General features: G+C 43.2%; 1 protein-coding gene across 2 annotated transcripts in view; it reads left to right on the top strand.

Annotated features, from left to right (window-relative positions):
* Positions 1-18,370, top strand: part of KIAA2012 — a 99,854-nt gene that overhangs the window by 76,595 nt on the left and 4,889 nt on the right. For both annotated transcript variants that reach the window (XM_081142732.1, XM_081142731.1), the window contains exons 11-18: positions 6,041-6,131; positions 8,319-8,484; positions 10,283-10,400; positions 11,846-11,985; positions 12,952-13,154; positions 14,001-14,173; positions 14,973-15,189; positions 16,885-17,043. In XM_081142732.1, the coding sequence (XP_080998858.1) occupies positions 6,041-6,131; positions 8,319-8,484; positions 10,283-10,400; positions 11,846-11,985; positions 12,952-13,154; positions 14,001-14,173; positions 14,973-15,189; positions 16,885-17,023 (1,247 nt within the window). In that variant the 3' untranslated portion in view covers positions 17,024-17,043. The remainder of the gene's footprint in view (positions 1-6,040; positions 6,132-8,318; positions 8,485-10,282; positions 10,401-11,845; positions 11,986-12,951; positions 13,155-14,000; positions 14,174-14,972; positions 15,190-16,884; positions 17,044-18,370) is intronic.

Raw genomic sequence — 18,370 nt, 5'->3', positions numbered from 1 at the left:
TACAGTGAATCCCATGTCCCCATCTCCTGGCCAATGTTGTTCACCTACATCCCCAACTCTTTCCTCCTTTCCATATTATTGTGAAACACATTGCAAGCTCATATCATTTTACCCATATACACTTGAGTAAGTATCTCTAAAAGATAAGAAAAAACTCTTTTGACATAACCACAGCTGCATCACTATTTCACCTAAGAATTAGAACTATTCTTTAATGTAACTAAATATTCAGTCATTTTTATCAATGTCCTAATTGTTTTGTAATTGTTACAACTGTTTCAGAATTCATTTGCAATGGGTTATATGACATTTAAGTCTTATTTCATTTATAGGTTTCCCTTTTAGTTTATTTTTAGGAAATTGGGTCATTCGTTCTGTAGAGTTTCCCGCAACTAGATGTTGCTGATTGCATTCTCATGGTGTAGGTCCACAAGTTTCTCTGTCTTCTATGGTTCCTTTAAGTTAGTACTTAGATCTAGAGACTTGATCAGACTCAGATTCGATTTTTCCTTTTGGCAAGTCCACTTCGTAGAGGGCGTTGTGCTCTTCCATCAGGAAACATAATATTTGCTCGTCTCTTCATGATGCCAGTAGATACATATCCATTAATCCATGAGAGGCTGCAAAATAGTGATGTTGGAATTCTATCATTCTTTCTTCACTTATTACTTGGAAAACTCTTTTTTTTTTTTTTTAATTTATCTTTATTGTTGAGAGTATTACAAGTGTCCCATTTTTTCCCCCAGTTGACCCCCTCCACTTTGCTCTCATCCCCAGGCCTTCACCCCGTTATTAACTGTGTCCATGGGTTATGCATATAACTTCTTTGGTTAATCTCTTCCCACCCTCCACCCTCTTCCCTCTTTCCTCTGAAATATGATCGTCTATTGCATGCATCAATGTCTCTGGATCTATTTAGTTTGTCAGATTCTTCTGTTCATTAGCTTCTTCTTAAAGAAGACTCTTCAACATTTCCTGTAGTGCTGGTCTGGTGGTGATGAACTCCTTTAGCTTTTTCTTATCTGTGAAGCCCTTTATTTGACCTTCAATTCTAAATGATAGCTTTGCTGGGTAGAGCAATCTTGGTTGTAGTTCCATGTTTTTCATCACTTTGAATATTTCTTGCCACTCCCTTCTGGCTTGCAAAGTTTCTGTTGAGAAATCAGCTGACAGTCGTAGGGGTGCTCCCTTGTAGGTAACTAATTGCTTTTCTCTTGCTGCTTTTAAGATTCCCTCTTTGTCTTTAACCTTTGGCATTTTAATTATGATGTGTCTTGCTGTGAGCCTCTTTGGGTTCCTCTTGTTTGGGACCCTCTGTGCTTCCTAGACTTGTAAGTCTATTTCTTTCCCCAGGTAGAGGAAATTTTCCGTCATTATTTTTTCAAATAGGTTTTCAATTTCTTGGTCTCTTTCTTCCCCTTCTGGCACCCAAATAATATGAATGTTGGGCCTCTTGAAGTTGTCCCAGAGGCTCCTTATACTATCTTCATATTTGTGGATTCTTTTTTCTTTTTGCTCTTCTGGTTGGGTGTTTTTTGTTTCCTCATGTTCCAAATTGCTGATTTGATTCTCAGCGTCCTCTACTCTACTGTTGATTCCCTGTAAATTATTCTTCATTTCAGTCCCCATAGCCTTCATTTCAAATTGGTACTTTATTATGTTATCGATTTTCTCAGTTATTTCCCTAATAGTCTGCTTAAACATCCTTATAAACAAAATTCTGAATTCTGTATCTATTAGCTTGCTTGATCTATTTCATTTAGTTCCTCTTCTAGAGATTTCTTCTGTTCTTTCCTTTGTGACATGTTTTTTTGCCTCCACATTTTGACTTCTTCCAGGTGTTTGTTTCTATCTGTTAGGTAGAGCTGCTATGTCTCCTGGAATTTGTAGGGTGGCTTTGTACAGTAGGTGTCCTGTAGGGTCCAGTGGCTCAGCCTCCCCAGTCACCTGAACTTGACCTTCTAGGTGCCCCCCTGTGTGGGCTGTGTGCACTGTCCTGTTGTAGCTGATCCTTGGTTGCTATTGGCATCACTGGGAGGAATATACCCCCCGCCCAATCGGCTGTGAGGACCAGCTGCAACTACAGCCAAAGAGCTGCTGTGCTGGAGATACCCCTATGGAGCAGGATTTACTTCAGTGGAGCTTTGGTGTTCACCAAGTGCGCCCCTTGAGTGTGTCACTCGTGGCTGTGGTAGGGTTGTAATCCAGCGTGGCCGAGTCTGACCACCACGTGCACTGTCTCTGGGGCCTCCCAGGAGGTGCAAAGTCAGCCTGTGCCAGTGCCTTGCCCAGGGCCACCCAGCATGAGCGACACAGCAAACCGTAGTTGCCTGCTACTTGTGCTGGGCTTGGAGGTGTCCAGGAGAGGCCAAGCTGTGAGCCAATGCAGCTGCCACTAGTGCCAGGCCTGGGGCCACTTATCAATCCATATGGGGCAGCTGCTGCTTGTTTGAGAGATTTTAGGAAAGTCCTAAGCATGAGGCTCAAGAGGCCACTTCATAGAAAAGCCCCTGGAAATGGCCTGGATGAGCCTGCAGGTGGGGAGGGGCGGGGCCTCCGGGAATCACGGGGCGGGGCCAAAGGCGTGAGTCAGGTGCTGGGGATTCAAATATGGCGCCTGCCTGCCGGCTGTGTGCGGGGAGGACTCGCCAAAGGAGCCATGGCCTCCGCCAGCCCTTCTGCCTGGGAGGAAGCCGCCCCTCCGCCTCTCGCCCGGATCTCAGGCAGGTTAGTTCCTCCCCGAGTGTCCCGGGTCCTTTCAGGCTGCTGCCCGGCGCTGGGCTCGGAGGGAGCGTCCGAGTGAGTCCGTGCCGGGCCCTTTAGAGGAGCCGCTGGGGCTCCCGCAGCCTCCGCGACCCTCAGGGACAGTTCCCGCTGCTTTCACAGCCCGGAGTTGTGGGGACGTCTCTTCCCAACCCTGGAGCCCTGGGCTGGGGACCTGCTGTGGGGCTGGGACCCCTCGCTCCCCCAGGAAACCTCCCCCTCCAAGATATCCCTCCCGGGTTTCAACCGCGGCATGGGGTGTGGGCCCGCGGCCGCGTCTCCCCAATTCAGCCCCGATCCGCCCGCGTCTCTGCCCCTCCTCCCGGTCTCGGTGCTTCTTCAGCTCCCTGGTTGTGGGGCTTCTGTGCAGCCAGATCTCAGGAGGCTCTGAGTGACGGTGGTTCTGTATTTTAGTTGTAATTTTGATGTGGTTGCGGAGGCGGCGGGTGCAGCTGTTACCTGGGCCGCCATCTTGTTTCTCCCAGAAAACTCTTAAAAAAGAGACTTTTTCTTTTCTATTATTTAGTTATCCGGTGGTATAGTTTATGGAGGAGGCAGGATCAATGTAATTTTTAAATATAACATTATATATATGTCCTAGCAATAAATTTTAAAAAGGGCATGTCAGTTTTATGAAGAAATTATAAAGCTGTATTAAATTAAATTAAAATAGGCCTGAATAAATATAATTTTCTATATAATGCTGTATATAGTGTTCATACATAGGAAGATTTCACCATCATAAAGATGACAATTCTCCCTAAATTAACCCATAAATTCAATGCAATTTCAGTTTTTAAAATACTCCAGTAGAGATTTTGGTGGAACATGGGAAGTTGATCCTGAAAGTCATAAAGAGGGGTCAAAAATGCCAATACAATTTTGAAGAAAAACAAAGTGGAAGAGTTTGCCCAGCAAAATATCAAAAATTACTTTAAAGGTAAGTGATATTGCTTAGGGACAGACAGAAGAATACAGAGAATCCAGAAAAAAAAAAAAAATGCACTCAAGTATGGCAAAAGTGGCATTCTAAACAGTCGGGAGAGAATGAGCTGTCTCCAGAGTTAAGGATGCTCCTTTCTTAAAGGGAGGGCCCCTCTCACATGACCTGCTTCAGGGGAGAACAGGGAGGTGAGAGTCCTTTCTGCACCTGCCTTTTCTCAAGTTCCTTTGGCTTAAAATATTCAATATGCCAAGGCACCATATATTGGAATCCATAGCATGTCCTAAACCCTGTCAACTGATAAATACCAAGTTTAAGAGAATGGTTATCTCTGGGAGAGAGGGAAATAACATTGTATGTGATAGAATGAAGAGTTGGACTATTTCTGAAATATTTATTTCTTTGAAAAAATGTGAGTCAAATGTTGCAAAATGTTAAGATTTCACAAAGCTAGGTGGTAAGTACATGGTTAATCATTATGCAGTATTTTTTTCTACACTCTGCATTCTTAAAATATTTCACAGATTTTTTTTAAAAACCTAAAACTTATAAATATTATTCAAAATACTGACCTGCTTCAGGGGAGAACAGGGAGGTGAGAGAGTCCTTTCTGCACGTGCCTTTTCTCAAGTTCCTTCGGCTTAAAATATTCAATATGCCAAGGCGCCATATTTTGGAGTCCGTAGCATGTCCTAATTTCAGTACTTCCTAAATATCAGGTTATTTTCCTAGAGGAAAAAAAAAATCACCCTTCTGTGGTTCCCATCCCAAAACTGACAGGATTTCAGTTCTAGCTAAGTTACACCAATGTAGAACCTCAGCTTTTGGTCAATACAAACGCGCCCTCTGCTGGTCCTATCATGCCCTTACCCAAAGTTCAAAATAGCTGTGAAGGTCAGTGAATATCCAATGAGACAGCTTTTTCTGAGCCAGCCATGTTAAAGAAAGAAACCCTCACAGAACCCCGGTATCATGAAAATACTATAGTCAGCTCCCACACTCTGCTGATATTACATAGTATTCAAGACAAAATAAATTCCAAGATACCACTGCAGTCAGCTTCTCAGTTTCCTCAACTACCCTGTGCATTAACAATTACGTACCCACTCCCAAGTCTGGAGGTTGGTGTGTGAGACAGTGCATGCCACTCTCAATGTTTGGGAATAGCAGAAAGGAGCCCAAGTTGAAAAAAGGCTCTGAGGTGGGGGCTGGGCAGGAGGGGGGGGCTGGGACAACAATTGAACACAGAAAAATTGATTAACTGTATTATTAAGAGAATGATGCTGGTAGAATAAGTGAACTTTTTCTTTTCCAATCGTTCTTTAAATTATAATACCTTTAAATAAGTTTGAGGAGAAATAAAATTAATTTGTATGAGAATCAACTGCTCAAAGAGAATGAGAGAAAAATGGGGATTGAATATTAGTGTCTGACTTTCAAAAAGTTTTTTTAGTTTTAGTTTTGTTTTGTTTGGCGTTAACATCCATACCCCCACTAGACCTTAAGCTCCCTGAGACCAGGGTGTGTGTTCACCCTCCTCACCACTATATTCCCAGCACCTAACACAGTGCTGGCATGTAGTAAGTATTTCATGAACAAGTGAGAAATGAAGGAATGAATGGCCACTTCCTTGGACTGTAAATTGGTACAAATTCTCTAGGGAACAATTTGGCAGTAGACATTGTTCCATAAAGACTATATATCCTTTAATACTCATAGATGTGGACAAAAAAGTAAGACTTTAATAGTTAAAGGCATTCCTTTCAGGGATATGCTATGCAAAGTTCTTTATAGTTATAAAAACTTTGAAACAATCTGAATTTCAAAAGTTACATGTTTGGTTTTATTCAATATAGTACATGTATATGATGAAAATATGTATCTTATATCTTTAATTTTAAATGTCAAATTAATGCATTATAAACTACTTCCCTAATCCCATTGTTGACCTGATCACCCCTTATTGGGCTGTTTTTAATTTTTAACTATTAATAATAAGCGTTGTAATAAATAAGTTGGTACAAAAAGCTATTTCTTCCTTTGAATTATTTCCTTATGATAAATACTCAGGAGTGAGATTCTTAATCAAAGACCAGACATTTTTCTGGTTCTCAATACATACTGTCATTGCTTTCCCAAAGGGTCTTACTAATTTTAATGTCATCTGCCCTGTGCCAGCACTGATTTCTGCGGCATTTGCTAATTTCCTAGGTATAACTTATCTCACTGTTCTAATCTGCATGCTGTCGACTACTCACCAGGTAGACATTTTCCTGTGCCTGAGATCATTGACTGTTGTCCTTTGCTGATTAAGGATGCTCTCTGTTTTCACAGACCCAGAGCCAGGGAGTGTGACCCTGAGCCCTCTCAGCGCTTCCCGGGCTGAGCACATCCAGAGGCCTGAGGCAGACACTGTCCATAAGGCGTAAGTGTTCAAAGTTGTAATGACGTGGACTTCTCTGCTTTTATTTTGTTTTTGTTTATTAATTCATTTCATTTCTGTTTTTTCTGAAGATCCTCAGTTAATAGCATACTCTGACAGCCAGAATCAAACTGCTATCTAAATCCAAAGATTCTTGGGAAGACTGTATGGTGATGTGTTTCCTATTTAAACCAGACTCTTTGGGTGGGTGGGTGGGTAGGTGATTAGTGAAATTTAACTCTAACAGTGTGGAAGCAGCTTTCTCCATTTGTCCTTTTTTTTTTTTTTTTTTTTTTTATATCTTTATTGATTTCAAAGAGAGGAAGGAAGAGGGAGAGAGAGATAGAAACATGAATGATGAGAGAGTCATTGATCAGCTGCCTCCTGCAGGCCCTCTGCTAGAGATCGAGCCCACAACCCGGGCATGTGCCCTGACTGGGAATCGAACCCTGATCTCCTGGATCCTAGGCCAACACTCAACCGCTGAGCTACACCCAGCAGGGCTGTCCTTTTTTAAAAATAAATAAATAAATAAATAAATAAATAAATAAATAAATAAATAAATAAATAAATAAATAGATTGATTGATTGATTATCAATTTATTGATTTCAGAGAGAGGAAGGGAGAGACAAATAGAAACAGCAATGATGAGAGTTATTGATCACTGCCTCCTGCACACCCCCTACTGGGTATCAAGCCTGCAACCCAGGCACGTGCCCTGACCGGGAATTGAACCTCGATCTCCTGGATCATATGTCAATGCTCAACCACTGAGCCACATCAGCCATGCTCTCTGTTTGTCCATTTAACTGAGATCTACAGATATGCCAAGAAAACTGAGGGTCTGTCCAATCAGCCTAGGTTTCTCCTCTTGGCAATCACTCAGCTCTGGGTAAAGTAAATAACACTAATAATACCAGTACTTACTGCTAGCATATATTAAGTGCTTCCTTTGTCCCCGCCTCCATCTGGAACTGTAACCTACTGTGGCCTCCCGTGAGCCTCGGTGACTTGAGAACCTGCCTTGTGGTATAGGGGTTTCCTCTTGAGTCAAAAAGACTTTGTGTCCTAGCAACAAAGGGAGAAGGGCACTTGGATGGTGAGGCAACTACCTGAAGAATTCCATTCTTTAACTTCTATACCTTACCTTTGCCCACAATGGATTTAAACCGCTTACAACAACAAACCATTACCAAAGAGAGAGAGAGAAAGAGAGAGATCAAAATTTTTTTAAATCAGGGAGTAAAGAAAAAAGAACACCAGCCCAGCACTCCACCAAAGTCATTATAGACATTGTGATCCAAGAGCAGGCTTTCAGACTTGGTACAGAGATTCCTGACAGTGAAAGAAAAGAAAAAAGCAACACGATCAGGTTTGTCGTTCTCATTTGCAGCACACCTGCCCCTCAGGGGAAATAAATGTTTTCCCAGCACTGAATTCTAAAGGATACTTCTGTGTGTTTTTATAGAGTGACATTGAATGATTTAAAGACTTATATATTTACAAGAAATTCCATTTACCTCATTTGACAAATATTTCTGAAGTTTCCATAGTAAGGTCCCGTGCTAGCTCAGCACAGTAAATATAATACTGATGCAGCTAAAAAATAAAATGCCCAGAACCAGGCCTGGCACACAGGAGCTGTAGCTGCCGCTGTTACTGAAATCCATATGGCGTTTCTTAGCGACCTTTTTACCCAGAGAAAATAAGTGAGTTATCCCCAATGCACACTGTCAGTGACAGCAATTCTACAAGGGCTCAAACTAACACAGCACATGACCTTTTAGTGGCTGAATTTGATAAGGAATAGAATTCAGAGGGCATAAAGGAATGGATGGATAGTTGCATCTTCTTACACAATCTTTCTTAAAGGTCACCTTATTTTTCAGCTATGCCTTTGGTAGAAGAAGTTTCAGTTAGATAATCCTATGTCATTCAGTAGAAGGGGGTAAACATCCAATCCCAGAGAGGCAAACTATTTTTCCTGCTACCTAAGTTTTAGAATTTAGCCTGAGACAACCCCAAAAAGGAAGACCAAACTTTCTAACCTTCCTTATTCGAAAAAAGAGGGTTGACCAAGCATATGAAACGGCAGAGAACAGGTGCTCAGTCAGTGTTCACTTTCCCTCTTCTTTGTCCACTGGAGTTTTTGTCTTTAGTTTGGTCCTGTTGGTTTGCTTTTTTCAAAGGGGCAAAGATTATGACATATACCATCTGCAAGGAAGACTCCCAGAACCTGGGCCTGAGTCCCCAGAGAGGTTGGGTCCTGTAGACACATCTCTTCTTCCAAAAGAAAGAGAAGGGAAGACTAAGCCAAGATTGTCCAAGCAGCAAACACCAGCCAGCATGAGTCATGTGAGTGTAAACACCTAGGAGCTTGGTCGAAAGGCCCCACCTGGATCATGCTCCCATCAGCGCTCCCATGTACTGCTGTGTAGACTGCTTACTATACAGAGGCACCTGACAAAGCGAGCAAGTTGGAGCTGAAATCCAGTCTGTGGCCTGCTCACCGTGTTCTGCACTCCAGCACTGGGCTGCATCCTCCTGAAGGATGGGGTGCCCGTTTCTAATTCCTACTAAGATACTAGAAGGAAGCTTCAGTTTTCCTACACTTACACCACCTCTGACACCAAATGGGTGGTTCTCCCACAACAACCAATTCTCCAACTCTCTCTAGGACGCCAACTGGGTGTCCTACAATTCAGTTCTGACACTAACTACCCAGAGTCAGTGCAGGCCCTACAGGTTAGAGCCTCAGTCCCAGGGACCGCCCCCACTTTAGACATCAATCACAAGTCTCAGGTCGTTGCCTGTACTTCTGACCAACGCGCTTTAAATGGGGGATTCCCACCCCCAACTTCCCATCAGATTTGATAATTTGCTAGAATGGTTCACAAAACTCAGGGAAACATTTACTTGCTATTACGGATTTATTACAAAGTTTATGATAAAGGACACAAATGAATAATAGCCAGATGAAGAAATACATAGGACGAAGTCCAGAATGGTCCCAACTGCAGGAGCTTCCACAGAGTTTGGGGTATGCCACCCTCCCAGTATACGGATGTGTCCATCAACCCAGAAGCTCTCTGAACTCCTTTGGTTTGGGTTTTTATGGAGGCTTCATTACACAGGCACTGGTGATTATATCATTGGCGAATGGGATTAACTCAGACTCCAGCCCTCTCTCCATCTCGGAGGTTGGGGGTGTGGGGCTGAAAGATTCAACCCTCTAATCATCTGGTTGATTCTCCTGGCAACCCATTCCCCATCCCTAGGGGCTTTCCAAAAGTCCTCTCATTAACATAACCCCAGTTGTTGTTGATAGGAGCCTATTAAGAATAACAAAATATACTCCCTTTATTCTCCAGAAATGACAAGGGTATTTTAGGAGCTTTGTGCCAGGGACTGAGGACAGAAGACCAAATGTATATTTCTTATTATGTCACAGTATCACAGTACTGAATGGGAAGCCATGACCCTGCTCTGCCATCCCCTTTTATTTTTATTTTTTTAAATATATCTTTATTGATTTCAGAGAGAGGAAGGGAGAGGGAGAGAGAGAGATAGAAACATCAATGATGGGAGAGTCATTGATCGGCTGCAGCCCGCAACCCGGGCATGTGCCCTGACCGGGAATCGAACCCTGATCTCCTGGATCCTAGGTCGAGGCTTAACCACTGAGCCATGCCCGGCCGGGCTGCCATCCCCTTTTAGAAGGAACCTACCTCCATGTTGGCCCAGCCCACAGGGAAAGGTTAAGGCTTCCCGCAAGTTAGCAAATGCAACAGTGAGTAAAGCTGGCTTTGATTTAAACCACGTAACCATTCATTGTGGCAACAGCAATCTATCAAAGGTGAAAACTGCTTCACTTTGATCCAGCTCTGTAGACCATGATTTAGCAGCAGAAAAGGGGACGGATCATAAAATGTATTCTATTCCTCTTTTCTCCTATGAAATTATACCTAGTAGTTTAAAATCAAAAGCTGAACCTTAGGCTCCACACTCTCTAAGACTTGCTCTTCTGCTTCATCTGGAACCCACACGAATTCCATTCAAAGCCATTCTGTCTTGTTCAACATAATCTTCCTTTGATTTTTTTTTTCGTTTCCTACGTGTATCACGGTCCCTTTCCTTAAATGTTCACTCTTAGGAGGAGGAGGAGTTGATTGACAATGCAAAGAGAAAGAAAAGTACCAAGACAGACAAGTCCAAGGTGCCCAAGGCAGGGAGAGAAGGAAAGGTCCACATGGAAACAAAAGCTGCTGTCGGTAAGCAAGTGTGCCCACGAGGAATGACCCAGAAGACACCTATGGGGGACTGGGAGGTGTCACCAAGAATCAGTGTGAATCCTATGGAACAAGTTCTGTTTTGAGTCTCCTAGACCACCACAGCTAAGACAGTGCTATGTCAATATCTTAGGAGACAGGGATAGAGGAAACTGGTTTGCCTAGAGACCTGTGATCACCAGGAGAGAAAATGATAATAATATTAGCACCTGTTTACTGAATACCCACTGTGTTAGGAGCTCTGAATACATGGTATCATGAAATCCCCACAACATCTTGATAAAGTAAGAGCTATTATTTTATCATGTAGCAGTTGAAGCTGAGATAAGTTGAGTGACTTGCATAAGATCAAACAGATCGAACAGTATAGTGGTGGACCCAGGACCGGACCCTCCCATTTGATTCCACACACATGCTATTACCACTGCCTCATGAGCTAATAACTATATCATAATCTGAGAAGTGGGCAGAAAAAGCATTTGAGAAGGGAAAGGGTGCAACCAGCTCTGAGTGATTACCCCTGCTACCATTTTTCTTGGTTCCCTATGTTGCACCTTCCAAGGAATTCACATTCCTGTGCTTCTGAAAACTTTTTTTTAGCCAAAAAACTAGACCTGTTCTTCCCTGGCCACATGATTCAGAATACCCTCCAAACAAATCAAAAGATACAAGAAAGGATGACATTAAATAGTCTCCTGGGCCAGATTTATTCTCATGGTCTGCCTTTTAAAGTCTTACTGAGTTCATGTTGCTGTGGCCCATACTTGGACAGCATTGGCAGGACTGGGAGAAGGAAATATGTGTGGCCCCCAGAGGTGAATTGAGGAAGAGTTCTGAGAGCAAGGAAGGCTTAAACTTTGCCAGGTTACAAAGCTGCAACATCAAGCCAGACTCTGGAGGCGTGACCATCCAGCTGTATCCACAGGCCTCCCCTCCAGAGAGTCTTGCCCAAACCATTGATTAGGGTGAAAAAGAACTTTTTTAGTAGCAAGATTGCTGAATTACAGTTGATCCAAATAGAAGAAGGCAAGTTTCTCAAAGGGTAGTCTGTGGACTGCCCTTCTTAAAACACTTGGAGTGGTTAAAATGCAGATTCCTACCAAATGAGGCTCTAGGAGTGGGGCTTAGGAATCTGCATCCCATGTGATTCTGTTGCACACTGGAATTAAAAGTCACTGAAAAGGATGCACAAAGGTCACATTTACTTAGCTATACCTCTCTCCCTGATTATTCTCACCCAGGAAAGTCAAAGGAATCAAAGGCTAAAAAGAAATCAGAGCTAATTCCCAAAGAAAAACAAACAGGAGCCAAAAGGAAAAGGGCACAGAAGGAAAGGAATCTGGAAATAGCAACAGAGTGGAGTGGGCCTGACGTCATTAACGCTAAGGGAACAGAAGGCACCTCAGATACAGGTTTCTTTCCTTTAGGCTCTGTTGTAGAAGACCCTCGGCTTTCTCCCAGACACGATGCTCAGGAGAGCCAAGTTTCAATAAATGGAAGATCATCGCCCACCCAGATTGTAACTGTCACAGGAAACATGGAAAATGAAGGAGAGGGAAGCCATGAGGTAGGATCCAATGTTCTCGCTTTGGCCAAAGGGGTTTTGTCCTCACTGGTGCAACTGCAGGGACAGGAAAAGATGCCCCAAATTATACTGCTGTTACAGAAACAGCTTTACTACAGAATGGTGTTATTTATCCTGCTTTAGTACCTACTGACTTTTTGAAGAAGCCAAACCTGATCAAAGTCATAGGGTGGCATGATGCATTCTGAGGCTCCCAAACTTCCATGGCATGTATCCACCCCCTGAAGAGCAGGAAGTTGGTACAACAAACATCTGTGGGGGATACAGACCTCAAAGTTACAGGGAAAGGTGGGTTTGTGCCATCAGGGCCATGCTCATGCCTTGCTTGCCTCCAGAGACACCCTTCTCGTAAACTGAGAGAAACTTTCACAGAAAAAGTGGGTTTGAAATTAAATGTGAGTCTGACCCCATCTATGCCTAAGACTGCCTCTGGTAAAATAGCCTTTATCTAGAACCTGTGGTTCCAAGCCCTGGCTTCACCATACAAGCTTTTTTAAACCACAGATGCCTCCCACCTAAATTTTCTCATTTAATTGAACTGGGTGGGGGCTTGGTCTCAAGAAATTTTAAAAGCTCCTTGGGATATTCTATAGAGCAGCTTGGGGTGAGAGCTCTAGACATACAGTGTACCAAACATTATGTTGACACTTTCACTACTCCAGTTAATCCTGATAATAGCACCAAGAGAAAGATGGTATCAGAGAAATTAAGCTGTGATCTCCAGATCCTGAAGCAAGTAAGAGAGAGACTTGGATCCAGGTCAGTCAGACCCCAGAGCCCAAGCTGGTGGCAGCAATTTATGTGGCTGTGGTCAGAGCGTGGAAACAATTAATGATTCCATCTCAGATTAGTGACAACCTCATCTGGGGTGGAGGAGGGCTCACTGCTGAGACAAGCTCACCCCTGGTCACCAGGTTGTCCTTTGCACTAAAGTCTCTGGTTCCTTAGGACCTCCTCGCCAAGAGGGACCAGGGGAAAGCTTTCCGGGACAGGCAGCGAGCAGAGAGGGCCGAGATGAGACGGCTGGAGGTGGAGAGGAAGAGAAGGGAGCAGGAAGAGCAGAGGCGGCTCCAGCAGGAGCAGCTGGAGAGGGCAGAGATGATGAAGGAGGAGCTGGAGCTGGAGCAGCGAAGACGCGCGGAGGAGATCCGGTGGGTCCAGTGAGCAGCTACAGAGGCCATGGCTATGTCAGGAAGCAGGAGAGAAAGGCAGGGGTTGACCTCCACCAGGGGCAAGGTTTGGTTCTGAAGCTCATGTCCTGAAGTAAAGCAGCATGTCTCATTTTTCTCTGTCCCCAGCTATCCTAGGAACAAACTGGACCAAAGAGAAGATGCAATGTCTTGACCATTAGGGTTACTTCAGGTAGATGTTCATGGCATCTTCCTGGCAGGGCTTGTGATTCAGTCCAGAAAACATTTTTGAGGCCCTACCACATTATCTGCTTTACACTAGGCCCTTTCATAAGCTTTGATTCATTTCATTTTATCTTCATGACAACCTTATGAGACGAGAGTTTTAAAATCCATTTTATGAAAGGGTAAAAGGAAGCTCTGGGAACTTGAGGCCCTTACCCCAGAGCACAGAGTTGTGTTGAAACAGCTAGGCTTCTAGTTCCAAGTCCACTGTGTTCTTGCCTCTGCCCCTCAAATGGACGTCCCTTGAAAATCCAAGGCTCCTCTGAGTGGGATGTTCTGTGTGGCCTGAAGCGAGCAAAACCTACAAGGATGCCCGTTTCTTCTGCCATTTCCCTGGTCATTTTTTTTTAATATCTTTACTGATTTCAGGGAGAGGAAGAGAGTAGAAGAGAGAGACAGAAACATCAATGATGAGTCGTCATTGATTGGCTGCCTCCTGCACACCCCAGACTGGGGATTGAGCCTGCAACCTGGGCATGTGCCCTGACTCGGAATCGAACCACGATCACCTGGATCCTAGGTCGATGCTCAACAGCTGAGCTACGCCCAGCCAGGCTCCCTGATCATCTTGTGTTTTCTCAGCTTGAGGAAACAGAGACTAGAGGAAGAACGGCAGTGGCAGGAAGAGGAGGAAAGAAAGCAGTGGCTCCAGTTGCAAGCAGCCCAGGAGAGAGCCAGGCAGCAACAGGTGGAGTTCCAGAGGAAAATGCAGGAACTGCAGAGAAAAAAGCAGCAGGAGGAATCTGAGAGAGCTGGTGAGGGGGATTCTGGTGCTCTCCACCTCTCATCTGGGCAGAAATACCTTCCTCCCACTGTGGGTCTTGATTTGAATCTCCCACAAGTTATTCCTATCCTAGCTCTTAGTGTGTGAAGCATGCTAAGTGTATGAGCTTTTTTTTTTTTTCAAGGTAACTGATATGTGTGGCTATAGTAAGTTGAGATAGATCAAATAAGACTCACTTGTGGAAATGCCTCTTGGCTCCTGCTCCGAATTCAGTAATCCCCTGAACAGGGCCCCTCCTATTGCCCTTTCCACATTGCTCAGGAGCTGCCTAAATTAGAGACAGCCCTGCTCCTAGCTTCCTTCCCTAGCAGATGGAAACAATCAAACATCTGGATAGCTTCAGGGCAGCCTTTCAGGTGCTGATGTGGGGAATCTCTAAAGCCTCACTTTCGAGGAAGAGAAACTTTCAGCAGATGACACTCCTAAGACTGGACAGTCCAGCTGAGTGAGCACCAAACTTCTCCAGACCCTGATCTGATCCCCACTCCTCGGCCCATCTGCATACCACCCCATGAGCACACTAGGCTCTGGAAAATTCTCCCCCAAGGTTTTGTTAATTGCACAGTGTACTGCACATAGTAGGTGCTTGATAATGGACTCAGTCAATTCACCCCAAAGTAATCCCCACAGAGGACGTGGCAGCCTGCTGGCAGGTAAACTGCAGCATTTCTCATGGGGAATCCCTGGGAATCACAGACTTGAGGTGGATCAGAGAATTGTTTTCTCCAATAGAGACCCCTGATGAGGCCACCCCCTTTTCTATTCTGCAGAGGCAGAGAAGCAAAGGCAGAAGGAATTGGAAATGAAGCTAGCAGAACACAGACACCTGATGGAAATGGCTGAATCAGAACGGCTGGAGTACCAACAGCAGAAACAGGAAGCTGAAGAGAAGGCTCGGCTGGAAGCGGAGGAGAGAAGGCAAAAGGAAGAGGAAGCAGCAAAGCTGGCTCTGGAGGAAGCCATGAAACAGACAGAGGCACTAGCCAGGTATCGGGCATTTGGGCAAGTTACCACAAGGGACTGTTCAAGGGCTTCACTGCCCAGCGCTAGCACTTGCACTGCCTTTGAGCAAGTAAGGTTTTCCCACTTCCCTGAGCATAGTTTGGAAGAACTAAAAAACAAATATTCTTTCTGCAAATGTCACAATTTATTTATAACTTATAGAACCTGTACGGAAACTGGGAGGGAGTTTAGAGATTACTTCAGCCCTCTGGTTTACAGATGAAGAAAACAAGTCCCGAAGATGGGAAGGATCTTGATCAGGGCCAGACGATGAGTTAGGGGCAGTGCCAGGACCAGATCTAAGACTCACTGATTCTGAACCACTTGCCTTTCTCAGGAAGTATTTATTGGGTACCTATGCTGTGCCACACCCTGTTCTGGACACAGGGAATTCAGGAGTAAGCAAGAGATGTCTCTTCTACCATGCCGTTTACATTCTAGGGGTGGGGGCTGGGGGGAGTTGGGAAGAGACTCTGAACAAATATATTTATAATTTAGCTAGCAATAAAGGCTATACAGAAAAATTTTAAACCTGTGATAGGATTGCAAGCTTAGTTTAGATTGGTTGACCAGGGCAAGACCTCTCAAAAGAGGTGATCTATAAGGTGAAATCTGAATGACATGGACTTAGCCACATAAACATCTGGGAGAAAAATATTCCAGCAGGTAAACAGTAAGTGCAAAGATCCAAAGAAAGGATGAGACTGGCATGTTGGAAGAATAAAATAAAGTCAGCATGGCTGGAATGAAGTGAACAAGGCCCAAAGAATACTTCCAGAGGTCGTAGAGGTAGACTCAAACCAGATGTCAGGAGGGCCTGGTTAGGAGAAAGGACACAGGATCAGTCATCAGGGGCCAATGGCATTTCCCCCCTTTACTCTCATACAATAGTAATGATTGTTGCATCTTTATAATAGAATCTGAGTAATATGGTTTTGACTCTTTAAGCTACCTCTAAGCTAATACTCTAGGGGACCAGAAAGAGAAGGCAGCCAGAATTCTATTTCAAGGTTTTCCACCAACCTTGAGCTGCTCCTCTCCTGGATTTTCCTCATCTGTTATATGAAGTACAAAATGGATCATTACTGAAATCTTGATTCAATTTCAAAATTATGGACTCTGAGTGTCATAGCAGTAGGGCTGGATTTGTAAGTGTTGAGACCAAAAGCAAGCTAGTGGAACTCCAATTTTTCACAAAAAGAAAACTGACGGTTATATGAGGGGAAATTGAACAATTTTGTAAGGCTTAGTGCAAGTAGCTGAGAGCAGAAAACTAAGTAATAAAGGGATGTGTGAGTAGAGCCTCACTCCACCAAGGGTTAGAATTTAATGCCAATTAGCTGTATTTCATCTTCACTGTGTGACACTGGCCCAGGTACTTTAGTTTCTCTGGCCTGTTTTTTCCTCTAAAATAAGGGAGTCCCTTCCAGCAATAGAAGTTTAAGAACTGTAAGTTATGCCTTTCCTTTTACTTTCCCAGTAGGAAGCTCATACTGTAAACCTCATATGTAAATAACTAAATGAACAGAGTATGATGTAAGATGCACACTAAAATGCAAGGTCAGTATCCCCAAGTCTAACTGATGATTACTCAAGTCCAAAGTTCTTCTACTAGCTTGTAAGAGGCATTTCCAGGATGCTTAATCAGTATTGGGATTGTGGGTGGGGTTGTCTCCTCAGGCAAAAGTCTGCTTTGAAGAAACATCTTCGTTTCCATCAAGAACTCCACAAGGAAGCCAGTGGCCTACAGTGGGCACATAGAATTTCCAGGCCATGGGTCTACTCTTACTTCCAGTTTCTACGAACACCCAAACCTTAATGCTAGAAGAAAACAAAAAAGTAAGTTGGGAGGTGGTAAAAGAAACTTCCTTCTACAACAAAGTTCCATACTGAGCCCAATTAGTTCCATCTCATCTTGTTCAGCTCAACCCACAACCAGCTTCACTCTGCAAAGTTCGTTCCATTCCCACCAACCCTCCCCGCCACTAATACTTTACAAAACCCAATTAAACTCTTCACTCACCTAAATCCTTTATGTTCTCTAGCATAAATTCAGAAGCTTTGGTACCTAAAACTGACCCCAAATTTCATTTGTTTGAATTTCAGAAATTTTCAGTTAGTAAGACACTAACAGTCTTAGGCTAATCCAAGTATTTCATTTTCATCAATGTGTCTGAAAGAGTTGCAGGTAAATGGAAATTCTGTAATGTGAATAATTCTAATTTAGCTTAGAGGAGCTAACTCATATATTAAGAATTTTATTATATTGTCTTTATAAAGCAAAACCACATCCATTTCATCCTAAGAATCTAAAATCTAATGTCTACTTAAAACAAGGTAATCACTTGATAAATGTTCACTTGAGCAATATGAGCTTTTTTGTGAGGGTAATCTCACACCCTCAAATTATAGATTCTAGAACTGTGGTGCCCAATAAGAAGCTGTATGTAGCTATTTAAATATAAGTTAAAACATTCAATTCTCCAGTCACACTAACCACAATTCAAGTGTTCATAACCACATGTGGCTATTGGCTACAATGTTGAACAGCCCAGATATAGAATATTTTCATAATCACAGAAACTTCTATGGAAAGCAGTGTTTTGGAGCCCTGAAAATTAACAAATCTTAAGGTTTTGCTCCTGTGATTTGAAGAACCAACCACTCACATAATTGCCCCATTTTAAAATTTACACTATCAAGGAAGACTTGATTAGATAATTTGTCTTTAACATCTATTTAATATCAATAACTATCTAGTATCTATCATAGAATGATTATTAAAAGGGATCAGAGCCTCAGCAAAGATCTGTAAGAGGATATTAAAGCAAGCATTATCTAACCCGAACTTTCCCACAAATTTCCTTTGCCCCAGCTATACTTCATGTCCACAGCTGGCAAACTTAGTATGTGCAGATGATTCCCTCAAATTTCCCACTAATGCTTATAAGGTATTTGCTTCCCACAGGAAGTGTACTTCTACAATCCAGAAGTCAAGCTTAATTTTGCTTCTGTATTGCTGTTACTGAACTTAGATTTGATGCTTATTTTTAACTCCTTGTTTTATGTAAAACAGAAATAAAATGACCTAAACACTGGCTATCAGTCATATTGAATTTAAATGTCACACACAGTTTCTTAAACCTGTTGACCCTACTTACTCATT

This window comes from Miniopterus schreibersii (assembly GCF_964146895.1).
Source record: "Miniopterus schreibersii genome assembly, chromosome: 7".
Lineage (NCBI taxonomy): Eukaryota > Metazoa > Chordata > Mammalia > Chiroptera > Miniopteridae > Miniopterus > Miniopterus schreibersii.
The sequence above is the reverse complement of the archived record's forward strand: the minus strand, read 5'-3'. Positions and strand labels throughout refer to the sequence as shown.